The sequence below is a fragment of the Ambystoma mexicanum genome, chromosome 2q, assembly GCF_040938575.1.
Source record: "Ambystoma mexicanum isolate Mex_15411 chromosome 2q, UKY_AmexF1_1, whole genome shotgun sequence".
Taxonomy (NCBI): Eukaryota; Metazoa; Chordata; class Amphibia; order Caudata; family Ambystomatidae; genus Ambystoma; species Ambystoma mexicanum.
The window spans coordinates 178,154,309-178,177,156 of NC_090924.1; the positions used below are offsets into that span (position 1 = coordinate 178,154,309).

Genomic DNA, 22,848 nt, shown 5'->3' on the forward strand with positions numbered 1-22,848 from the left:
CTATGGAGTTGTACCGATGGAACAGACAGCATGTCCAACTATTGAGTTTCACTATGGTCAGGATATTAAACTTGATGACCCACACCTGTGGTCATTTTACAATTCCAGTGCATATAAGAAGCCTTGCCGCCCATCCAGAAGGGGAACACAGAAGCGAGCGGCAGATGTGAGCTGGAGAGAAGCTTGCTGGAGAAAGAGGTACGGGAGACACAGGGCCCAGGAGCCGTGTCCAGCAGGAGAGAGGGATGCCGTGGCAGAGGCTGGCTCGAGAGGGTCTGGAAACCCTGCAAGGGCTTCTTGCCAGTGCACGCAGTAGCCGCAAGAACCAGGAGAGCAAGCGTTGCTCTGTATTACGTCTACAACGTGAGAGCGAAGTAACTGGAACCCGGAACATAGTACAAGGATCAGAGCGAAGCCGAAAGGAGCTTCTGTGTGGAGCCGTTGAGTGAACACAGGGAAGCACTCCTACTGGTGCACTGCAGGAGCCTGAAACACACATTCTTCAATATCGAATGAACTGAAAATGGTTAAAAGCACTTTTGAATGGTGAAACAAATGCTTTAGAAACCAGAACAAGCTGAAAGTTATTATTAGCAATTTTGAAGGCTCAAACAGATACTTTTGAATACCGAACAAATGTGAAAACATAAGCACTTTTGAATGCCGCACAGAGCAACAACAAGTTATGAGTACTTGGGAATAGAATGGAAGCAAAGTGGTGCAAGTAGCAGATACCACCAAATGAATTGTTTGGGATACAAGTGTTGGCAAGCCAAGAGAATACCAAGAAAGGTATGTGTGGGGTAATTAAAGACCCAAAACCAACCAAATAGAAGGGCCCACTGGGGAAATGCCCTGCAAGCATTCAGAAACCTGCATGCTGAAAATTGGCCAATTTAGGCAGACTGGCTGTCTTTCTGAAGTGGACATCCAGAGAAAGCTAAAACAAAAATATAATCTGAGAGCAGACTGGAAAAGCACATCACATTGTGGGCTGAGAAATAAATGCAGCATGTTTCACCAAAACTGTCACCCATCAAAAAGTGGTGCACTGTGACAATTCAACCCACTTTTCAGCAGAAAAACGAATGGCAGATAATTAAAATTGTATGTTATTAATGACTGAAACGAACAACCCTGTACTTTCAGGTGCCATCTTTAAAAGAACCATTGTTGTGTGAACAGAAAGAAGAAATACATCGATGGAAAAGCAAAGTAAACCCTGTTCAGTACAACACACAGACTGTCAAAGAATAAAGGTGGATGTTAGAAAATGCAATATGTGAGTTCCTTTCAAACAAGGACAATTGGTGGGCCTCTGGACAGAATTCGCAAATGGCTACCACCCACTGCACACCTGGTTTGTGCAACCCCACTAGACTGCCTGAAGGGGGCCTGCCTGAAGGGTGTTGAAAACCAATTTTCCGCCAGACCTGTTGTCTCTGAAGGCAGTTCTGTGCAGGCCAAATGTTTAAGCCAGTGTGTGACTTGAATGTGGAAACGAGGATTTCTGTTTTGCCAAGCCCTGCCAAGTGTTAAGGACCAGCAGTCACCAACTTCAAACAACAAAGAGGCAAATAAAAAAATAAAAAACTCTGGTCACAGACTGGCCAAGAGTGTCAAATGGCCTGGAGACGGGAGCAGTCCAATTTTCATAACATGAAGGTTTCTATTAAAATGATGCATTTTTCTCAGCTACCATAAGTCGTACTGCCTTTATTTCTGTATCATTTTTTAGATACTTTTCAGACGATTTTGCTGAAATAAAATGCATCCACTTGTGACTTAGGGAATTGTAATGACTAGCAAAAAGGTGTTCCTGGCTGCTCTGAACATGTTACGAAAGTCAGAGTTGGCGAACTGGTGGAGGGTAAAATTAGCAATCTGGGGAGTAAGTTGCATATGCATAACTATTATGCTTTTTGTAAAAATGGCAGAAAATTGCCAAAACAGCTGTACAAGATGTTGCAGAGTCGGTTGTTGTTTTATTAAATTCCCCATGATTAGCTGACTCTCAAAATATATACATTATGGCAGTTAGTAGTAAATCACAAAGTTTTTGACACATAACTAGATTTTTGCCAAAAGTTGACATGAAAACAAAAGGCGATTTCAATTGGGAATTGTCATATGTTTGCTCCAGAGTCCTAAACCAATCCTTAGAGAAAGGCTGCATTTTGGAGAAGAGAAAAGGGTGACCAATCCTGATTGCAGGAATTCTTGATGGTGTCATCACTGGTATATAAAGTGGATGCATTTTGAGAGAATTAACGAAGCTCATTCCCAGTGTGCGCTGAAAACTATAGACTGTAATGTAATTGGGTAATCCTATTTTGCCTGTTAACCCAGACTTCTTTTAGGAAGAGGGGTTGATTTCTCCCTAAACTAAAATATATCATCCCCATTTTACCATCCAACTTCCCAAACACAGGCCTTTAAGTGGAGGGGGTGCTGCTGAAATCCGAAATTCTTAAATCATCCCAATATTTTCTGTCCTGCTTCCCCAACACAGGCTATTGGGTGAAGGGGTTTTGACATACACAATTCTTAAATCCTCCCAATTTTTTCTGTCTGACTTCTCCAACAGAGACCAGAGTAGGGGTGGGATCTGACAAACTAACTGCTAAACCATTCTGTGTTTATTTTAAAGCAAAGTGTGGGTGAAGTAATATTTGTCGTATGCATTTGTTCACATCTGTAACCAAAACACTAGCCTTTAAAGCATGAAGTAAAATCGAAATTGCACAGCATTGCATCTGTAATTGATTTTCTTCATTGACTAGTTTGATTATTTCTTGAAGTGAAATCTGTAGAAAGTAAAGAATTGAGTTTTGTCTTTTCCCAACCCACTGGTATGATTTATTTGTGTAAAAAAATGTTTAATTGTGAGCCACAAAGATGGTGGTGCATGCCATATTAGTGTGATCTGCATTATTTAGTATTCAAATAAACACAAATATATTTCCTGTGCACCTGTCTTGGTTCTTGACTCATTGGTAGCTCAGGAGTTGGGATCCAAGGGGTATTAGATGAATCAGAAATAGGGCTGAAAAAAGAACTGACATTAAATGGTTTATTGTGCGACACCTAGATTGAGGAGGGAAGGGACTCCCTGTGTTGGGGATGGGCCCTCAATAAACTGTTACAGGTTTGAGAGAAGAAACCAAGTATTGAGCAAAGCTAGGAGAGTTCAAGGAACAGCAGGTTAAGGGAAAACCTGTGTTGGCAAGAGCCAGAAGAATACAGAAGGTGTCGCAGAGGGCATGGTGGCCAATTAAGCCATAGTAAAGTGTTGAAAGAGTGACACTGATGAAATTAAGTAGCTTTACTGACAGAGGAAAGCAGTGGCCAATTGTTGATAAGAAGGGTTAGCGGTTGCATGACCTGTAATCAGTGGACCGTGTGGTCTGTAAGTGTGTCTAGTCCAAGTGTCCCCCTTTATGAAAAAAAGCATATGAAAGTATCCATAAACAAGCTTGTATTTTTCAACAGCCGCTTATGCAAATTTGAAGTCAAGAAACAGACTTATTTTTGTGAACCAGTGAAAAGTACTGATGACAAGAGGGCTGGGAAGTGTCCCAATGAATTGTATTGTTTTGAAAAGCTCGAAGATTTGAACTCTTGGGCAAGGGGACCCCGATATCTCGTGAACTGTCTTGAACTTGGGGAATGGGAAGCTGATGATAAGCTGAGAGCTGTAAGAAGCTCTGAACTTTCTTTTGAAAATTATCCTGGTAACGCTGACATCCCTACAGCTTTTATATAGTTAGTTGTGAGAGCATGTTCAGGATTTTGGTACATAGTTTCATTTGGACATTCTGACACAGACTATCCTTAGTTTACTTTAGGAAAGGAAATCCCACTTTAGCATAAGGCAGGTTAGGCCTTATTCCATCCTAACCTTTTAAGTTAAATAAAACTTTTGAGTCCAAATATGAATCTGGTGTCTGCTTCTACTTCATGATGCCTTCACTTATTAATATTGGTAGCAATTGTAAAAATAGATGTTTTACATTAGACAATATGTATAATATGAATTTGTATCAACTTTTCCTGTGATATGGATCCCTAACATCTAACATTCACCCACTGTTACGAAGCATATGCATTGGTCTAGGCCATGGCAGTTACCATCGTGAAACATGTGTACATAGTCAATGTAAATGTATGTCTGGGCACTTCTGAGAAGATGTGCGTTGGAGATGCATGCATAATGCAGCATGACATCACTCAGCCATCCCTTGCCCTCAATGGTGCATTTTAACTCCAGCTGCTCGCCCGTGCCAGAATGCATGCATTATTGGGATTTAGAGCCCGTTCCAAGCAGGCAAGGCTGTGTTTCGCAGAGCTCTCACTCCTTTGATCGACCACTTCCCGCAAAGTGTCTCTTTCAAGGAGTGGCGACATGTGCCACCAACGACCAGTTCAAGCGCCTTTGGAGCCCTACAAAGAAGCACTATACATGATTTTCGGATCCCTGCCTGAATCATGTCCAACTTGGAGATCAAAACTGTTAATAGAACCGTGTATTGCTGCCTGTGCCACAGCTACACTATCAAGAGCGGCAGCTTGGAACCCTATTTATTTATTTGGATTTGTAAAGCACACTAACAGCCCAAGGGCATTGAGGCGCTGAACATGCTCTCCCACACATGTCCCTGCACACATGAGAACTTCACGCCCTGGAGGATTCCAGGAAGTGTGTCATTCTAAGTATGTTATTAAATGAATGTCACCGACTTGGACTGGAAACAGCACCGGCTGCTGCCTTTAGTGCTTAGAAGCTTCGCACGTGGGCATTTAGCACTCCACAAACATGACTATAGCATGGAATCTCACCAGATCACCACTTACCAACGCTGCTGGCATTACGGCTGAAAACGCTCTTTGCAATTATGCAAAGCTGTCACCGTTTTGCAATAGCCCTCCAAAGGGAAAGGTCCCGGGGTTATTTGCGAGGGATGTTGGCTATTAAACTCAGTCAGCGTCTGCCTGGATGAGGTGCAGCCGGCAAGCCTGCGGGGCTAGCACCCTGATAGTTAGGGACCCCCCCGCTAGTTAGGGACCCCCCCGCTAGTTAGGGACCCCCCCGCCCCCATGCATGCGAGCTCTGCCCTCCACTCCTCATCAAGGCAAGGGCGGCCTCACCAGAGGCACAAACATACACGTTATTACCATAGGTGCCTCTTTTCTGCAGCGCCCCCTCCCATGATGTATGCATTTATTTATTAATTTATAATCACCATTCTAAACAGGGGTCTGCTCACTAGTCATCTGCATCTCCATGCATCATTTACCTTGCAGTGTAGATAGCTCAATGGGTTATGTGCGTTTGCTTTGCTGCAACTCACATGTTCAAGTTCCAGAGGAGCCAACTCGGTTTGTCATCCTTCCTCGGTGAGACGTTGTGTTCTTTTAATGGTTAATATGATTAATATTAACACTGGCGCTGTGCAGCAAGGAGACAAGTACAATAGCGAAATGCAGACTATTATCAATTATGTGCAGAGTGCAATGTTTCATTGTTTGATTCGGCGCAAAGCGCTTGAGCAAAAACAACCCGTTATGAATATAGTAAAATTTTGGGAGTGTGGGATTTTAAAGTCTTCTTTTTCTGAGGCCCTGGTTCTGAGCAAAGAGGAGCTCACAGAGGTGTGATCCTGTTCGAGGATGGGACTATTTTCAGACTCCAGGCCTGGTCTGCAGACGGTCTCATGCCGCGCAGGCGCCTGGAGACTTCCCTGTCCCTACACCGGGCGTTCAAGGCCGCGTGAAACGTCGCTTTGCTAAACTCTGCCCCCAGACGATGCCCGTGGCCCAGCCCGTCCGACCCACGAGGCTCCATTAGATTTAAAGGGCTGGGGGCTCTGACCATCACGTGTGTGCCTTCCGCTATTGCACTGTACATGATATAGAAGACTCGAATTAAATTCCAAGCTGCACGCACTAGTAACAGTGTCAGTCACTTTTGAAGGGCCTGAGCCATGCATCTAAGACAGGAGACGGCTCTAACGATCCCATTTCACGGGAGCTGTGATGTCTAGATATGTGTATTTAGTGTAATTTCAAGGTATCGGTGCCATTGTGTTGTGCAGTATGAAAGGCAGAAATGCAACAAGTGTCCGTGAACACCCTGCTCCTGATTCACGCAGCTTGTTTTTCAATGGGATTGCAGCATTACAAAACAGACCTGTGAATCAGGCTCTGTATATTGTAGCCATTGCGACCCCAGTGCCTTCTGGGCACCCCGCTTTATCTCCTGTGAAGGGGGATGCTTCGAGCTAAAATCCTTCAAAGCAGTGCGAATACACGAGCCTCATGCTCATATACCTTGACCCTCACATACACCGTAAGTAGCAGAGTACACTTTCTGTGAGCTCATTGCCTTCTAGGCGCACGGCTTTAGTGCCTGTGGAGGTGGATGCATTGAGGCCACCGGGTCAAGGTCCTCAGAGACAGCGCAATTATACACTCTCCATACACATGCCTCATGCTCATACACTGGGACCCTCAAATGCACCATAACTAACAGAGTACACGTTCAGATAGTACACATGTGAGCTCATTGACTTCTAGGCGCACGGCTTTAGTGCCTGTCAAGGTGGATGCTTTGAAGCAACCGGGTTGAGGTCCTCAAAGACAGTGCAGATATACACTGTCCACACACATGCCCGATACACCGGGACCCTCAAATACACCGTTAGTAACAGAGTACACTTTCGGATGGTACAAACTGGGAGCTCGTTGACTTGATATGATATGATATGATATGGCATTTGTAACGCGCCTATACACAAGTGTTTCAAGGCGCGACTTGGCGCACGGCTTTAGTGCCCGTGAAGGTGTATGTACAGAGGCCACCGGGCAAAAGTCCTCATAGAGAGTGCAAATATACACCATACGTACACGTGTCTCATGCTCATACACCGGGGCACTCCGATATATCACTAGTAATGGAGTACACTTTATAGCGGTGCACACCCTGTGAGTTCAATGACCTCCAGGTGCACTGCTTTAGAGCCCATGAAAGGGGAGGAATTCAGGCCCCCGTGCTAGAGTCCTCCGAGGCAGTGGAAATATACACCATCCATGTGTGCGCCTCATGGTCTTACACCAGCTCCCACCCCCCTACACCACAAGTAATGGGGTACACTTGCAGACGGTACACATTCTGAGCTCATTGACTTCTAGGCACGCCACTGTAGCACCGAGAAGGTGGATCCATTGAGGTCACTCAGGGTCGAAGTCCTCTATGGCCGTGCAGATATACATTATGCATGCACATTCCTAAATCTCATATAATGTCTATTTGCCACACACCGCAAGCCCTCAACATTGCTCATGTGCCCCAAGAGCGTCACTCACTTTCACTGTCCTTGTGCTTCAATCTCTCCACACAGCATGTCCAGCCTGCCCACACAGCTCCTGACATTGTCTATGCATGTTCCCCAAGCTCCCCACACTGTCTTTTCATGTTCCCCAAGGTCCCTGCACTGTCTATGCATGTTCCCCAAGCTCCCCACACTGTCTTTTCATGTTCCCCAAGGTCCCTGCACTGTCTATGCATGTTCCCCAAGCTCCCACACTGGCTTTTCATGTTCCCCAAGGTCCCTGTACTGTCTATTCATGTTCCCCAAGCTCCCCACACTGTCTTTTCATGTTCCCCAAGCTCCCCTCACTGTCTATTCATGTTCCCCAAGCTCCCTGCACTGCCTATTCGTGTTCCCCAAGCTCCCCACACTGTCTATTCATGTTCCCCAAGCTCCCCACACTCTTTTCATGTTCCCCAAGCTCCCCCCACTGTCTTTCCGTGTTCCCCTAGCTCCCTGCACTGTCTATTCATGTTCTCCAAGCTCCGCACACTGACTATTCATGTTCACCCAGCTCCCCACACTGTGTATTCATGTCCCCAAGCTCTACACACTGTCTGCCCTTGTTATGTTATCAAAGCTCTCTGCACTGTATGCCCTTGTTCCCCATGCTTTACACGCCATTTGATTATGTTCCCCAAGTTCTCCACGCTGTCTCCCTTTGTTATGTTTTCCAAGCTCCCCACATTTTCTGTGCGTGTTCCCCAAGCTCCCCCACACTGTCTGATCATGTAACCCACGCTCCCCACACTGTCTGATCATGTACCCCAAGCTCCACACACTGTCTGATCATGTACCCTAAGCTACCCACACTGACTGATCATGTACCCCAAGCTCCCCACACTGTCTGATCATGTACCCCAAGCTCCCCACACTGTCTGATCATGTACCCTAAGCTACCCACACTGACTGATCATGTACCCTAAGCTCCCCACACTGTCTGATCATGTACCCCAAGCTACCCACACTGACTGATCATGTACCCCAAGCTCCCCACACTGTCTGATCATGTACCCCAAGCTCCCCACACTGTCTGATCATGTACCCTAAGCTCCCCACACTGTCTGATCATGTACCCTAAGCTACCCACACTGACTGATCATGTACCCAAAGCTCCCCACACTGTCTGATCATGTACCCCAAGCTCCCCACACTGTCTGATCATGTACTCCAAGCTCCTCACACTGTCTGATCATGTACCCCAAGCTCCCCACACTGTCTGATCATGTACCCCAAGCTCCCCACACTGTCTGCCCTTGTGATGTTGTCCAACCCCCCCACACTGTTCTTTTCTCCCAACCCCCACACCTTCTCTTAACGTGCCACAAACACCTCGCACTGTCTGTGCATGAGTTCTAGGCTCCCCACACTGTCTGTCTACTCCACCCTCTACACACTGTCTCTCTGTGTGTCCCAGGTGCCTCACACTGCGTCTTCATTAAGAATAAGCACCCCACACTGTCCTTGTGCACCAAGCTCATCACACCCTCTGCTCGTGTGCCACATGGCCTCATTACGTCCACTCGTCTTAAACATGCCCCAGTGTCTGCCTGTCCCAGTGTCCAAAGCTGCTCACATTCCGCTCATGGCCCCCCAGTGTCTGTCCACGTGACCCATGCCCTTCACGCTCTTTTCATGCGTGTCGGTTCATGTGCCCCATGTTGTCCCCCACACAAACTGCTTAGCATAAGGTCCCGACTCCGTGTTGAGCAGAACACCCCTCACTCTGTCCAACGATGACTCTTCCTGTGACCAAAACTGCTCACCTCACACTGCCATATAACACAGCACACTATGACTGTGTGACTACAGATAGTGCGCCGCACTCACTCTGCCGGTGTGTGACTCCCACTTCCTCAGCCTGTCCGCCCAAGCCCCTCAAGCTCCTCACATTCCGCCTACGGGCCTCAAGCTGAAACACTCTGCACGCGCATGAATTGTGTGCTCTTCAGGCCATGTACCTGATTCACAGAAGTGTTTTAAAATGGCACAATCCCATCGGAACACGTTATGTGAATCAGACCCTATGTCTGTGTCCTCAACCATTCACCAAAAACGTGCATGTGCCTCAGATTCCTCACAATCTGACCGTCTACCTCAAACTCACCACAGTGTATTCATGGGTGCCTACGAACCCTCACAGTCAAAATTCCCAGACATCATCTCTTCGTGGGGCCAAGACGCCACACACGTTCTGTTCATATCCTGCAAAACAACTCAACCCACTCTCTCCGTGTACCCGAGGCTTTGTACTCGCTGTGTGCGCATTAAACGCCTTAACGTGGCTTTCTATCCGCCAACACTCCCCAACTCTCGATGCCTGCTCCGGTGTGATGAGGGTGGTTCGAAGTGTCTGGTGAGTCTGTTTTGGAATTTGGGAATGTGAGGAAGAGGGAGAGAGAGAGGAGGGCGCTGCACTGTTCTCGTGTTTTAACCTGCGGAGGATGCTGTCGAAATATGACGTATCCACCATTACGTCGCAGGTGGTTTTACCGTGGCACTCAGCCATGCGCTTTGCACTAATAGGATGCAGACTGAAGGGCGTGCACACGAGGCGTTGCCATTGTATGCAGGTGTGCACAGAAAACGATGAACTGGTGCGCCGTTCTATGCACGCAGGTCAGTGTGTTGTTCAGCCGGGCACCAAAAGTGCACCGACCAACTTGACGCTTGCCCAGTGTGCCAGTCCCTTCTCCCATAAAGCTCTGGCCAATTCAGGTGGCATTCTTTCACGGGCAAGCATTACCACTAACAATCCCTGGGGGCGATATCTTGCCTCCAAGGATACTCGCTGGGTCCAGGCCTCTGCTCCCCTTGGCGACCCTCGCTTAAAGGAAGACGTGCCGTGATGCTATCAAGGGAAGCCCCGTACCGCTAGTACTGGGGCCCAGCGAAAGGAGGGGGCGATGTGAAAAGTGGCAGGGACAACTCCGAGGCGAGGCTAACACTAGGCGAGCCTGCGGGGCACGGTATCCAGGTCCAATTAAACAAGTGGCACAGAAGGACGCCGACCGCCCGTCGCCTGGAGAAGCCGGCTCTTTCACGTGTATCCCCGAGACGGGATGTCTTATTCCAGAAATAGCGAGCGGAAGCGGCATCCTGGTTATGCAGAATGCCCCCACACAGGAGCGTACTCCTCTGCACATCACAGCCCCATGAGAGTCAGCGGCGCGCAGGGCACTTAGAATCCCGGCTCACCCTCGAGGCATCGAGAGAGCGCTCGGCGTGTATGTTAGGAGCCACCGACCGTCGTAGCGCTCTAGCTCGAGGCTATAGCACCAGCGCACAACACTGCAAGGAACAATAAGCTTCCATTGTGGTGGGCGGATGTGTTAGTCCGCGAGCAGACACCACGTGTACCTGGGTCTCACAGTTCAGGGCTAGCATAGGAGCGACTGTTAGCCCGGGTCACAGTGGCGGCGGTGCGTCTGGTCGCTAGGATAGCTTAGTAGACTAGGGCATCCACTTGAGAGATCTTTCCGCAGCCTGAAGGTCGCAGGTTAAAGTTCATGCGAGCCTTGATTCTTCTGAGTTTGATGAGTATCAGTGAGTTGTGTGATAGAGCCCCTGTATCAGAGGCTATAGGTACCCGTGTTCACGATAGCAGCGTAGAAGGTTATTGTGGGTGAATGAGCCATGAAGCAGATCGCAATATGTCGAGTCGCCTAGGATGGCTGTGCACGGACGGCATCACTCATCAGAATGAGTAGCCTCACATTTCCGGGGGGGGGGGGTGAGGGGGGAGCTGGGACAACGTGTAGGCAGTGCGAACAAGACACGTGCGTTATCGCTCTCAATACACGCAGCAGAGCACACAGTGTGTTTGCAAGAGGAGCTACGATTTAAAGCGTAAAGGCGGAGAACCGCGCCTGTACTGGAGACCCGACGCAGCACAGGACACGCTCTGGAAGTGTGTATGTAGGACTTCACATGGAAAGAGAGATGCGGACGTGCTCCCAGTGCCAGGGTGCCTACTCCCCACGGAGTACTTACTCTCCGGTGCGTAAAGTTTATGGCAGGCACTCTAGTACTCTATTGTGCCAGAAAATCGGGCCCCTGCCGAGAGGTGACGTAATGTCCAGTGCTTGGAGTGTTGCGGAAAGAAGTGGTGGCGCTAAGAGCTGGTGCTCTGCAGCGTTTACAATATCCGGAAAGCACGTCAAGCAGGTTGCAGCAGGGCTCTCCAATGGAAAGTGCTGGCAGTGAATGCACTGCAGCTGACAAGTGCTGCTAGTTAGTGTACATTAATAGGCCACTAGAAAATCAGATGGCAAGCAAGGCGCTATATAAAAACCGATGACATCATGTAACAGTCCAGCCCACTGAAACTATTAAACCACTGTTGGGAGGTTGTCAGCACCCTCCTCTTCGGAGACAAGATAGGCAGAAAGTCCCAGAGAGACACCACTTTCTCTGTTTAAAGCCGCCCTGGCAGAGTCTGAATGGGCACGGAATAGATGACAACTGTACAGTCAGTCCTAATATCCGGAAACGCTTCTCCTCTGCACGGCCCATATGATGCACGTATGTGGACCCAGTCAGGACCCAAGACAGATAGTAGGCCAGATGTTTCAGTAGCGCGTTGTAATGGGGGATTTCCCATTGATGAATGGGTTTGCAGATCACGTCCCATGTCTTTACACGGGGATGATAAGCATTGTCCTATTTTCATGAATTTAAGGTTATTTCAGTCTCGGGAAGATAGCTCAGGGGCAACGTGCTCCCCTTGGTAGCAAGACGACACGGAGCACCACAGATTCGATACCCGGGGCCGCGCTTAGAAACCTCCAGGTATTAAGCGCGTTATAAACAACCTAGCATATCATATCATACATAGGTGTTGCGGCATAGGGCCTGATTGGAAAAAAGATGTTAGGCTCTCTTAATTGCAGTGGAACGCGTGTTGGAGGGTTTCAACCTGGTGTTTTAGAAGGTTACCTTCCTTCGGTTAATCTAAGATGTTTTTAACATAGGTTCAATACGCTCGAGCGGGAATGCTGTGATTGAAGGATTGTTATACTTGGTTGCTCCCAAGAGATTTCCCCTGTGTTGACATCTATGCTTTCCTCTTTGCCATCCGGATGGGTATACGTCCCAACTGAGACGGCTGGCTGAGGGGAGGGCTGAGAGTAATGATTTGTGATTTAGTATTCTTGTCTCGTTTCATCTGATTGTATCGTATATGTGAAGAGAAAAAGAATATTGTTTGTTAATTTAACTTGTCTTTTGTTGGTTCAATTGTATATGTAAAAGGTCAAAATTTGACCAAATACATTAATTAAAATAAATAAATTAAGAAATGCTATTTTACAATGGCACCATCCCATTGGAAAACTCTTTGTAAATCAGTCCCATCATGTCTCTTTTCAAAACAGACGTGTTTTAGGAGGGTCCAACGTTCTCGGATCTAGGTCCATTGACTGCAATGGAAAGACAGGGTGGAGCAATGAGGGGGCAGATAAGGACTGGCACGCTCTGGCGCGCAGCGTAAAATTTTATATTGTGGCACCACCATGCCTCAAGGGCCCAAAATATTTGGTGGAACATGTCCAAAATGTTTGAGCAAGAAAACCCCTATACTCCCCAAGTGCTCCATCTGCGCACCCAACGATCACATACCCGCATGCTCCGAACGTGCCCCGTTGGACACAAGCTAAGCGTTTTTGCCACTCTGCCATCCTCATTGCGGAAAACCACCAGTCCTTAACAGTACAAACTTGCTTTTATCTGAACACCCTGTGGCCCCACTCCTGAAGGGCCTGATTTACAAAGATGTTTTCAATGGGACTTTCTCATGGAAAATCATTTTTGTAAATCAGGCCCTTAGTGTAGATTAATTTTAGGTGAGCCAGTTTGTGGAAAGACGCTATAGCAGTTTTTTCATTCATTCATTCATTCATTCATTCATTCATTCATTCATTCTAGGAGGAGCACGTCAATATTGTGTACACGTCACGTGTCCTCTCACCAGAGGAAGCCCCGAATGCCAAACGTAAACACGTGCCCAGTTCCAACAACAACAGGGCGCCCAGCGTAGAAGGAAAGTTGCGAGCACTTACCATAGCGTGGACGGAACCCAAGACCGAACAGAGGAGCACCACACCCAGGCTGTGACTGACCAGAGAAGCGCCCATATCCAAGAGTCTAAACATCCAGACCATTCCGTGGGAGGGGGAGTTTCTTCAGCCGACCAGTCACTACGATAGTTCCTCTAGGACGCCTGTGTGTCCAGCAAGCAGCCGGACCGAAAGCTCGAACCCTTGCCTCGTTTTCTCATTGCGGGAACTCGGGCGCTGTTCCGCCAACAGCGAATCTGCGCAACTAAGAGCAGGAGGACGCGGACACTATCAGTGTGTGGCCTTTTGATCAGTTCTCGGCTGCATGCTCCGCGTTCAGGCTTTCCGACCGCTTCAGAGAAGGGATGCCATGTCCACGCGCCAAACAAGTCGCCTGAGTCTGCCTTAAACTAAGCAGTCTGCAGTTCCACACTCTGTGCGCTTCAGCAGACGCGCGAGAAAGGAGCCACTCCAACTTTGCGATATTTACGTGCCTCCCTGTTTCAGAGTGAATGTGGAATAGGATTCTCTCGCAGCATCTCCCTCCACCCCCCTCACCGCGCACGCAGTTTTTGCGCAGGCGTCAGAGATGGGACGTCCCTTGCGCGCATCTCTCGCCTCGTACAGATGTGGAGCGTGTCACGTTGGTCAAGAGCACTGCAATGCAGGAGGTTAGGAGTCCGCGGAGCGGGACGGGAGCTGGTTTTCTTCTCGGAAATGTCTGTTTTTTTGGCAAGGTTAAAACTTCCCCTGGTTGGACGTCGCCATGCCCTTTCCTCGTCCGTCCACCTCACCAGGTCCAGTCCGCTCCAAGAAGCTGATGACTATATGTATGTCGACAACTGTGTTGTTGTTTATGTTTTCCCCAGGTATGTCGTGGCGTGATGCCCCAGGAGACACTCAACACCGGGGACCAGCCTGAGCTGCCAACTCCAGATGTGCAGCCCGGATGCCGGTTGGCCCCCGATGGACCTTAGCAGCTTCTCAAATGTATGCCGCCTCTTCTGCAGCGATGCCAACTGTCACTTTCATTCATAAAGTTAAAAGTCCCGTAGCCCCGCGGAGAATGAGTCTCGACGTGTGTGTTTAAGCAACAAAAAAAGGCACAGTCCATGCGTGTGTTCCTTTGGATGCGAGTGGTGGCGATGACGAATTACTCTGTCGTGTCTGTTTTGTTGATGCTTCTCCTAGAAGTTGCCAACCTCCCTGTGTCGTGGCAGGCAGCGCAAGTTACGGGTGCGAACCCCGGGAATGTAGAAAACAGTAAGTGGGAACGCAGGGTTGAGTTCCAACTCTTCTCGAGGAAAATCACATGCAATACTTGTCAAATAAATACCCCCATGCCAGCACGTCCCCGTCAGATGTATGAGTTCGTGTTCTTGTATTTTGGTGCACAGAGTCCCGGCCCTGAATGGCTGCCTTCAGCTGCTTTTATGAAAAGGGGCTCTCTGCGACGCTAAGGTGGAGAGGGCTTCCTGTACGAAACTCCTGCTGCCGATGCCGTAACTCCCTCCCTCCCTCTCCCTCTCTCTCTCTATCCCTCCCCGGGTCTCAGTGAAATGTGTGTGGCTTGGAGGAGAGGCAGGTATAAAAGCAGCATGGCCAGGCTTCCATTGGCTGGCTGGGGCGGGGCACGTGACCTCCAGTCACTGCAAGCCGTGTTTACCCACCCGCCGCCGCCCTCCCTCGCTGCCGTTCTCGCTCAGACCTCAACTCCCCTAATGATACAGCGCGACTACGCTGGAAAATTGCAGTGTTGCCTTCGCTGGCATCTTTGCAATGACCGGCCTTGTTTCCAGCTCGTACAAAGTGTGTCCGCTTTTCTACAATTCAGCACTGGGTGTTTTTATTTGGTTTGGGTGGAGCACATTTATAGCAAACCGCACTCACCAGGAGAAAATACCGCTTGATCTGGCAACAGCTAAAACTGCTCTGCAACAGAAATGTCCCTGGTGGAAAATTGAACTGGATCTATATTTGATGACAGACGCTAGGAGTATTTTGACAACGAAAAGCGACCTATCTGCTGTTTTGCATTTTCGCGTCTATTGCACACTTTTCATTGGAGGATCCGATAATGACAGCGTTGCTATCAAATCGTATGCATGTACCCAATCACTTGGAAATCATAACAATTTGTCATTGTTCTAATTTCTTGAACAATGAATGCATACCAAGGTTCAACTGCTAACAGTGATAATGTGTGTGATATATTTTGGCCAATGTAGGAACAATAAGTTAGGTGGGCACCTTGGTTTCATACCCCCTCGTATACAGTCCCACACCACAATTGTGGACAGGAAGTAGGTGGTTTGCTTAAAACTCACATGTATTTAAAGAAATAAATCATAGCTGAATTTGCAGTAAAGGTGGTCTCCAGTTTTATGCATAGAAAGTCCCCACAATGCTACACAATCACAAACTGCGTATCTACAAAAATGACAACGACCTGAATGCATTTATCACACTATTTCTTACACACAAGCCCACTGTAGTGGCACGTTGCTCAACTGGAGTCTTTTTTCCCTGTCTGTGACCTGGAGGAGGAGTGTTCGTCTGGCAGAGCATGCACAAGTCTTAAGAGCACAACATAGGCGCGCCACATGCGCGGTGTGTAACTGTGTTTGGAGGTACTGGAGTGGTACGTTGCACAACTGGAGTCTTTTTTCTCTGACTGTGACCTGGAGGAGGAGTGATTGTCTGGCAGAGCAAGCACAAGTCTTTAAAGGACACCATATGCGCAGAGCGCGCATTGTGTATCTGTGTGTTTAGAAGGTAAGAGGTGAGAACTACTGCAGTCTTCAATGGTGCAATTAAGGTGAACTTGATCTTTTGGACTCTTAGCTGATATCTCTGCCTAGTTTCCACTGCTGCCCCTTTTGGAATGTTAACGCTCTGCCGTCTACTGCAACTTTCTGCTTATTAGATGCACACATTTGGATAGCTCGCTTATAGTCCGAGTGCTGCGCAATCTGCCTGTGGACATTTAGAATTGTGAAGTGAGGCGGAAGTGTTTTGTGTACCTTGCTGTGGTCAGGGAGGGAGGCGACCAGCTGCCTGATCAGAGTTTGCTATTGAGCGCCTGATTCTGTTGGCTGCAAAAGCCCTTCAAAATTGGTGCTGTCATTTGCAGCGGGTCTGCACACGGTACATCGACCACGTTGCTGGCGAGTGCTGTAGTTGACTTTTGCCGCCACTGTTAACCCTGTTTTGTTTACCTCCTATTGGCCATGAAAACCACTAAGCAAAGAAAGTACAAACTACACAGTTCAACCAACTGTGATAAGAAGCAGACACGCAGCCCCACCGAAGTAAGGAAACAATCAAATGGCTTGCTATGTCCAAAAAAGGATAAACAGGATAATTTGTCCCATTTAACTGAAAATCAATCAAGGATTACTGTTTTTTTTTCCAACTAGAAAATCCAACATGCTTGAGGAAAATAGCCTGCTTGACCTTCCTCGTGCAACGTACAGCCCCAAAGTAGTCCTGGGGAAATCTTTCTCTGACCTTCCTCCCATCGATAATGACAATTCATAACTAAACTTGTGTCTTGATCTAAAAAACATCCCTGGGGATGGGGCGGATACCCATTAAAAAAAAAACAGAGGGACGTGACAATATTATAGGAACAAACCTTTCTATCAGTCCAGACCTATAAAGACTTGTATCTTCATTGGAATCCTCCGAATAGGAAAGCGATGATGAAAGTCTAACATGTTACAATATGCCTCGCCTCAATTTCACCAGTGTTAAACAAAGCTACCTGCACAGCAAACACCTTGCAAACTATGTCGGCAAAACTTAACTTGTTATATGTACTGTGTGCTCTTATGGCCGAGGAGCAACACACTTTGAAATGTGTCCTTGCAAAGATTGTTGACATTGTTTTAGATGCTCGCGCAGCCACTCAATTGGAGCAATCAAAAGCAAGGATAATGGTGGGTGGAGACATCAGGTGAGAGGAAATACTAAATGAACACTAGTCCCCTATCTCTATTCTATCTACAGCACTCAATTCGGGGCCAGCCGAAGCTATGTCATCAGCCATTTCATTGGAGTTTAATGAGGGCCATATAGAGGTAATGCACACTGCTGCCCCTGACCCCCCACAAAGAGCTTGCAGAAGGAAGCTTAAATTGGGGCTTACACATAAATCTAACCCATTAGATAAAGGCAAGTTGACAGTTACGAATAGAGCACCTAAGATCTCACAATATAGCCCTCAGTCTACTTAAGAGGGCATACTGGGCAAATTGAAAGTATCAAGGACACAGGGGGATAGGACGGTCAGACAAGTCTACCTCCAGAGCCCTTTGAACAGATGGTTTGGTATTGTCCCAGAACAACCAATTCCACCATCCAGGTTAGTAAATCCAGGGACGGTCAATTCTACTGATGTTTCACCAATCGTGTTACCTGTGGCTATACCAAAAAACGAGCCGCTATAGTTCCAAATCAGCAGCCTCTTGACAAGAGTACACAGTGCGCTCAGCCGCAATTTCAAGTCTATATCTAGTAACCAGCTCTTCTTCCACAGCCAAACAAACTAAAGAATTCATCTTTAGCCGATAGTTTGGCAGATCAAACATCAACGGTCCATTATACTCATTATGATTTGGTGGGTGCCATTCCCCATGGGAAATGGGTTAAATTAGAAGAGGTAAACCGCAGAGCCGAGAGCCCATTTCTGAATTGATCTCAATTAATGGAAGTGCATCAGAAGTGCTCTTAGCTGTTGTGCTGGTCGCGCTGGTGCTGACAGGATATAATTTGGCTCTGCCCCTTTCAATACCGGAAAAAAGCATTATTTAAAACCGCGCACGTACATCTGCACGCCCGCATCAAGGAAGTGCATCAGAAGGGCGGTTAGCTGTTGTGCTGTCGTACTGGTGCTGATTACGTAAAAAGAATAAACAAAAATGGGGTGTAGGTGTCAGAGATTGTGCATTGGAAGCAGTGCACTGCTTATTTGTGGATGATGGAGAAAAGAAGCATAGTGATCATGAGATGGTTGGTGGTGCTACTGTGGGATGTTTTTACCCATGCATACAAGCCCTACCATAAAACTGTGCAGTACTGGCATGGAAAACATCATGATGGCCAGAACTCCCCAGAGAGTGCACAGGGAAAACATGAAGAATAGACTGCCACCCATTTTTGCCTATGTTGTGAGCACAGGAGGGCACTGCCTAAAACGACCATTGGGCTACACACACAGTAGCCTGAAACCATTGGGAATGGCAATGCTGATTGCCAAAAAAGCAACTCAGAACTGTGGGGAATTCATTTTCTTAATCCCAAAAATGGTTGCATTACCAGTACTCACCATTATCAGAAAGCCGGTGTTTTAAAACCACCAGACTTTTGTGTAAAACTGAACAAATGAAACAAAACAAGACCAAGGAAAGACTTGCTAAGAGGTGGATACAATGTAAAACTATATTCTGAAATGACTTGGAGGAAGTAATTATTTAATGTATATGTAAAAATTGTAAGTGATTTAAACTGGGAACAAAAAGTGACATTTAGCTGAAAGCTGGCTTAATGAAACTGGATTCTGCCTGACAACTACCCCCGACAGGAGTTGAAACCTGCTCAGCCACTCTTCCCCTTGCCAAAAGGAGTTGTCACCTCTCTGATTAGATTAGGGGTGGAGCAGCTGGGGACTACAGGGAGTTGAACAAAGGCCTGTCCTGGACTCAGGCAAATGTTATATTGGGGGCGTCGTAAAATAGCTTCCTCTTGGGAGAAACTGGGGGGCAGCTGTGCCTCTGTGAACAAGCTGGCTTGGGGGAAGTGGATAAACCAGTTATTCCACCCTGTGATGTGGGAAGCCACACCCCTTTTTGACCAGGGCACAATTTTAAAAAGATAGATAACTCACAGTGCGGACTTGTCAGAATTATATAAGTAATATCATTATTTTTGTGATTTTTCTGTGAACATTTTGAGAGGCACTAGGACCCTGTGGTGTATTCTGGGGGGTTGCTAGCGGAAAATAGGGTCTCACTCCAAATGTCTGCATGTTAAAAATCTGACACTTCATCAATTAATGTCCATACTCCTTGCACACATGTGTGTAATTTTGGGTAAATGTCCGATATTGCAAAACCAGTTAAAAAGCGCAAAATGTTGTCATTTTTGAATGCAAGCCCCCAGAAAGACCAGAGGTGGACAAGCATGGACCATAAGGAATATATAACGTGCACATGTAATTTCAACAAATTGTATATCTGGGAAAGATGTATATGAATCAAATATAGATTTGTGGGCAAACTGACCGGGGGAGTATCCTCTGACCCATAAACAGACCTCATCATGATGACAATCCATTTCCTTCCCCCAATCATGGGGGAGGGGAGAATTGGGCCAATGACAAGTAGAGAAGGGCAAGCTTAGCTAGGCCCAGGCACACACCCATTTTCAAAACACATAAAAAGAGACTGTTGGGACAGGTAGAGAGATTCAGTTCCATTTGCTGCAGAGCATGCTGACCGACGACTTCACATCCAGAGATCCAACACTTAGACTTCCAAGATAAACAGAGACTACAGAACTTTGAATCAAGAAGGCCCACTGCAAGCAAAAGTATTTGTCAGCAGGCCTCAAAATCATTTGCAAACTATTCCACAGCTCTTGCCAGTACCCAGAAAGCAGTGTTACATCCAGAATCCACTTGATCCGGAAAGCAGAGCAGTATCTGGAACCAGAGGCCGCTGAATCCAGAGAGGCTAGACCAGCAGAGCAGAGCTGACCCAGACCGCTGTGAGCAGAACCAGTGACCCAGATCGCTGTGAAGTGCCGAGACCAGAACCAGAGTCCAGTCCAAAACCTGACCAGATCCGTGGCGAGGCCCATTCCTGCACAAAATATATTGTGAGTACCTAGCAGAACTGTGCAGAACCAATCTCTTAGTTAAAATAATCTAATCCAAAATATTTTAACCTAAGTAGAAATGCCTCCTAGAAATTGTGTCATCTGTCAATTTTAAAGCTGCACAACTGTCATCTGTCAATTCTGCAGCTGCAAGCTGTCACCTGTCATTTGAGTTTACTTTAAATCCGAAAAACTACCTTTATTTAATCGTCCGTATCTCTGGAACCGTTTGGGCTAGGAACGAAATTTAACTTTCATCTGAAAGCTTAGAATCTAAGCTTTCCAACGAACCTAAAACCTTATACCTTTGCCGTAATCGCGATTCACGCAATCGCGAATTTTGCCGCGATTTGCGATTTGGCCTGATTTCTTTACCTGTAAAAAGATAGCAGCTTTTTTGCTTTCCTTTGCTAAAAATTCGTTTGCTTCTTAATAACCATCCCTGAATCATTGCTAAAGTGAGCCTGAGCTCATCCCAAGTATCTCTCACTCACCCAGAACCTCCTAAAGGGAATTAAAAGCATTTTCAGCATATTTCTCACTTCACTGCCACCACATTCAAAGCACTTGGGCCTGTGTTTTAAAACTCATACCTGTTTTCTCTAAGCTTGCTGGGGTGGGAATTGGATTTCGTATTGTATTTGATTGCATTCCTGAGAACTGTGTGTGTTACTTCCATATCCTTGCATTGCATATAAGGGGGGGGGGGTGGGTGAATTGCCACCAGGGGAAAAGTGAACATATGATATCTTGTGAAACCATATCAGTTAGTTTCTGTACTGCATTTTTATTCAACATTGCATCCTTTTGAAACCATAAAAGTATTTTTGCTACTTTATCCATCCTATACTAACTCCTCATTGATTGTAAAGAAGTGTGCTAGTGTCAGATTACCCATTGTTGATCAACATCATATGTCTAAGTGTACTATCAGCTATTCATTTATTATAAAGTGTGATATATATATATATTGTTTAAATCCTCAAATAAACCTTTTAATTTGCAAAACAAACCTACTTCTTGGCTCAGTGGGGTCAGGGGGATTCTAAGAGGGGGTGTTATACAAGGGTGGTCATCGAGAGTACTGAACTAGACATAACAATACATTAATAAGGGTTTTCCTCAGCATTCCAGACTAGGCATTGACTTGGCTGTAGTGTTGATTGAATATCGCTTACACTACTCAGAAGGAAAAAGTGACTTCCATAGGTTTTAAAAGGGTGGTTGTCCCCTGTTTATTTAATGCAGCCTCTCAGACAAGGCCAATTGGACACACTGAACTGAATAAATGTTTGGACGGCCCACAGAGTGAAGTGTGGAGCAGTACTGTAAACAAGAGTAGGGCAAAAACGACGGCTTCAGTTAGAGTCTTGCAAATGTGATCTGTGTCAGGCATAGATCGGCATCTACCACTAAATAGGTATATATACTGTGCTGAATATCTAACATGGTATTGTCACATTACGATGAATCAACACAGAAGACATTCTGATTGTAGATCAACTGGAAGATAAGAAAAATGTGACATCTAACATAATATTTAGAACTGAGAGTATTATGAACTACCTTTTTTGCTTATGAAGATGATCGTTTGAAGCCTGGATATTGCTGTAAAGAGGCAAACATGTCAACAGTTAAATATAATACCAATACCATAGACACATCTGAGCATATGACTGAATAAGTTGTGGAAAATCCAGATACGGTTAGCATTCAGAGCCAAAGACCTGTATACAGTGTCACTAACAACAGCGATCATAAGAATGAAAAATAGACTAATATAGATGACGTGAGCTATAATTAGGGGTATTAGCAATGGCTCCCTAAGGCCTATAAAGCCCACTTTAAAAAAAACAGTCAATACCAATAGCCTTGTCTGTTCATGGTACACTAGGTGTCATGCCCATCTTTCTGCAGAAGATGATCTGTTGGTTAATATTAACCTTTTTTTGTATTGTAGCATTACAGGAAACGTTGATGACCTCAGTTTGGGAAATAGATGGTTGTAGCACATCACAGAATCTGGAAGTGAAGGGCCCCATTGGGAGACCGAAAAGAGGGCTATTGCTCACAATGTGACATCCATGGACCATTGTGAACACTTAGTGGTCAAAATCAACGGTGCAAGCTGTTAAAATAAGTTGTGACCAGTTAGAACACGGGGTGCTTGCACTAATCAACACATACAATACACCTAATCTAGTGGAACACAGCCAAAATATTGCAACTGTACGAAATATAATAGGTGAGATAGCTAGTGGGATTCCGATCATGGTGGTAGATGATTTTAATGCCAGAATAGGAATTAATCAGGAAGGGTTTCCTGTACAGACAGCTTCTGGCCCCTTTAGGATGGTGAAGAGCACTAAGCAGAGCAGGGGGTGGGCCAAAGTGCTCTACTTGCACAATATGATCATGCTAAATAGCCACTGTGAGGGGTGCACTCAGAAAACCTATACGCACAATATGTGGGAAGAGTGTAACCACTATAGATTGTATTTTTGTGAATGATGTGGCACTTGCACTGGTGGAGGACATGGCCG

At 46.5% G+C, this 22,848-nt stretch overlaps 1 protein-coding gene across 2 annotated transcripts in view; it reads right to left on the bottom strand.

Annotated features, from left to right (window-relative positions):
- Positions 1-14,966, bottom strand: part of PTH1R (parathyroid hormone 1 receptor) — an 857,857-nt gene extending 842,891 nt beyond the window's left edge. For both annotated transcript variants that reach the window (XM_069647093.1, XM_069647092.1), the window contains exon 1: positions 13,430-14,966. In XM_069647093.1, coding sequence (XP_069503194.1) covers positions 13,430-13,531 — 102 coding nt within the window. In that variant the 5' untranslated portion in view covers positions 13,532-14,966. The remainder of the gene's footprint in view (positions 1-13,429) is intronic.
- Positions 14,967-22,848: the final 7,882 nt, after the last annotated feature.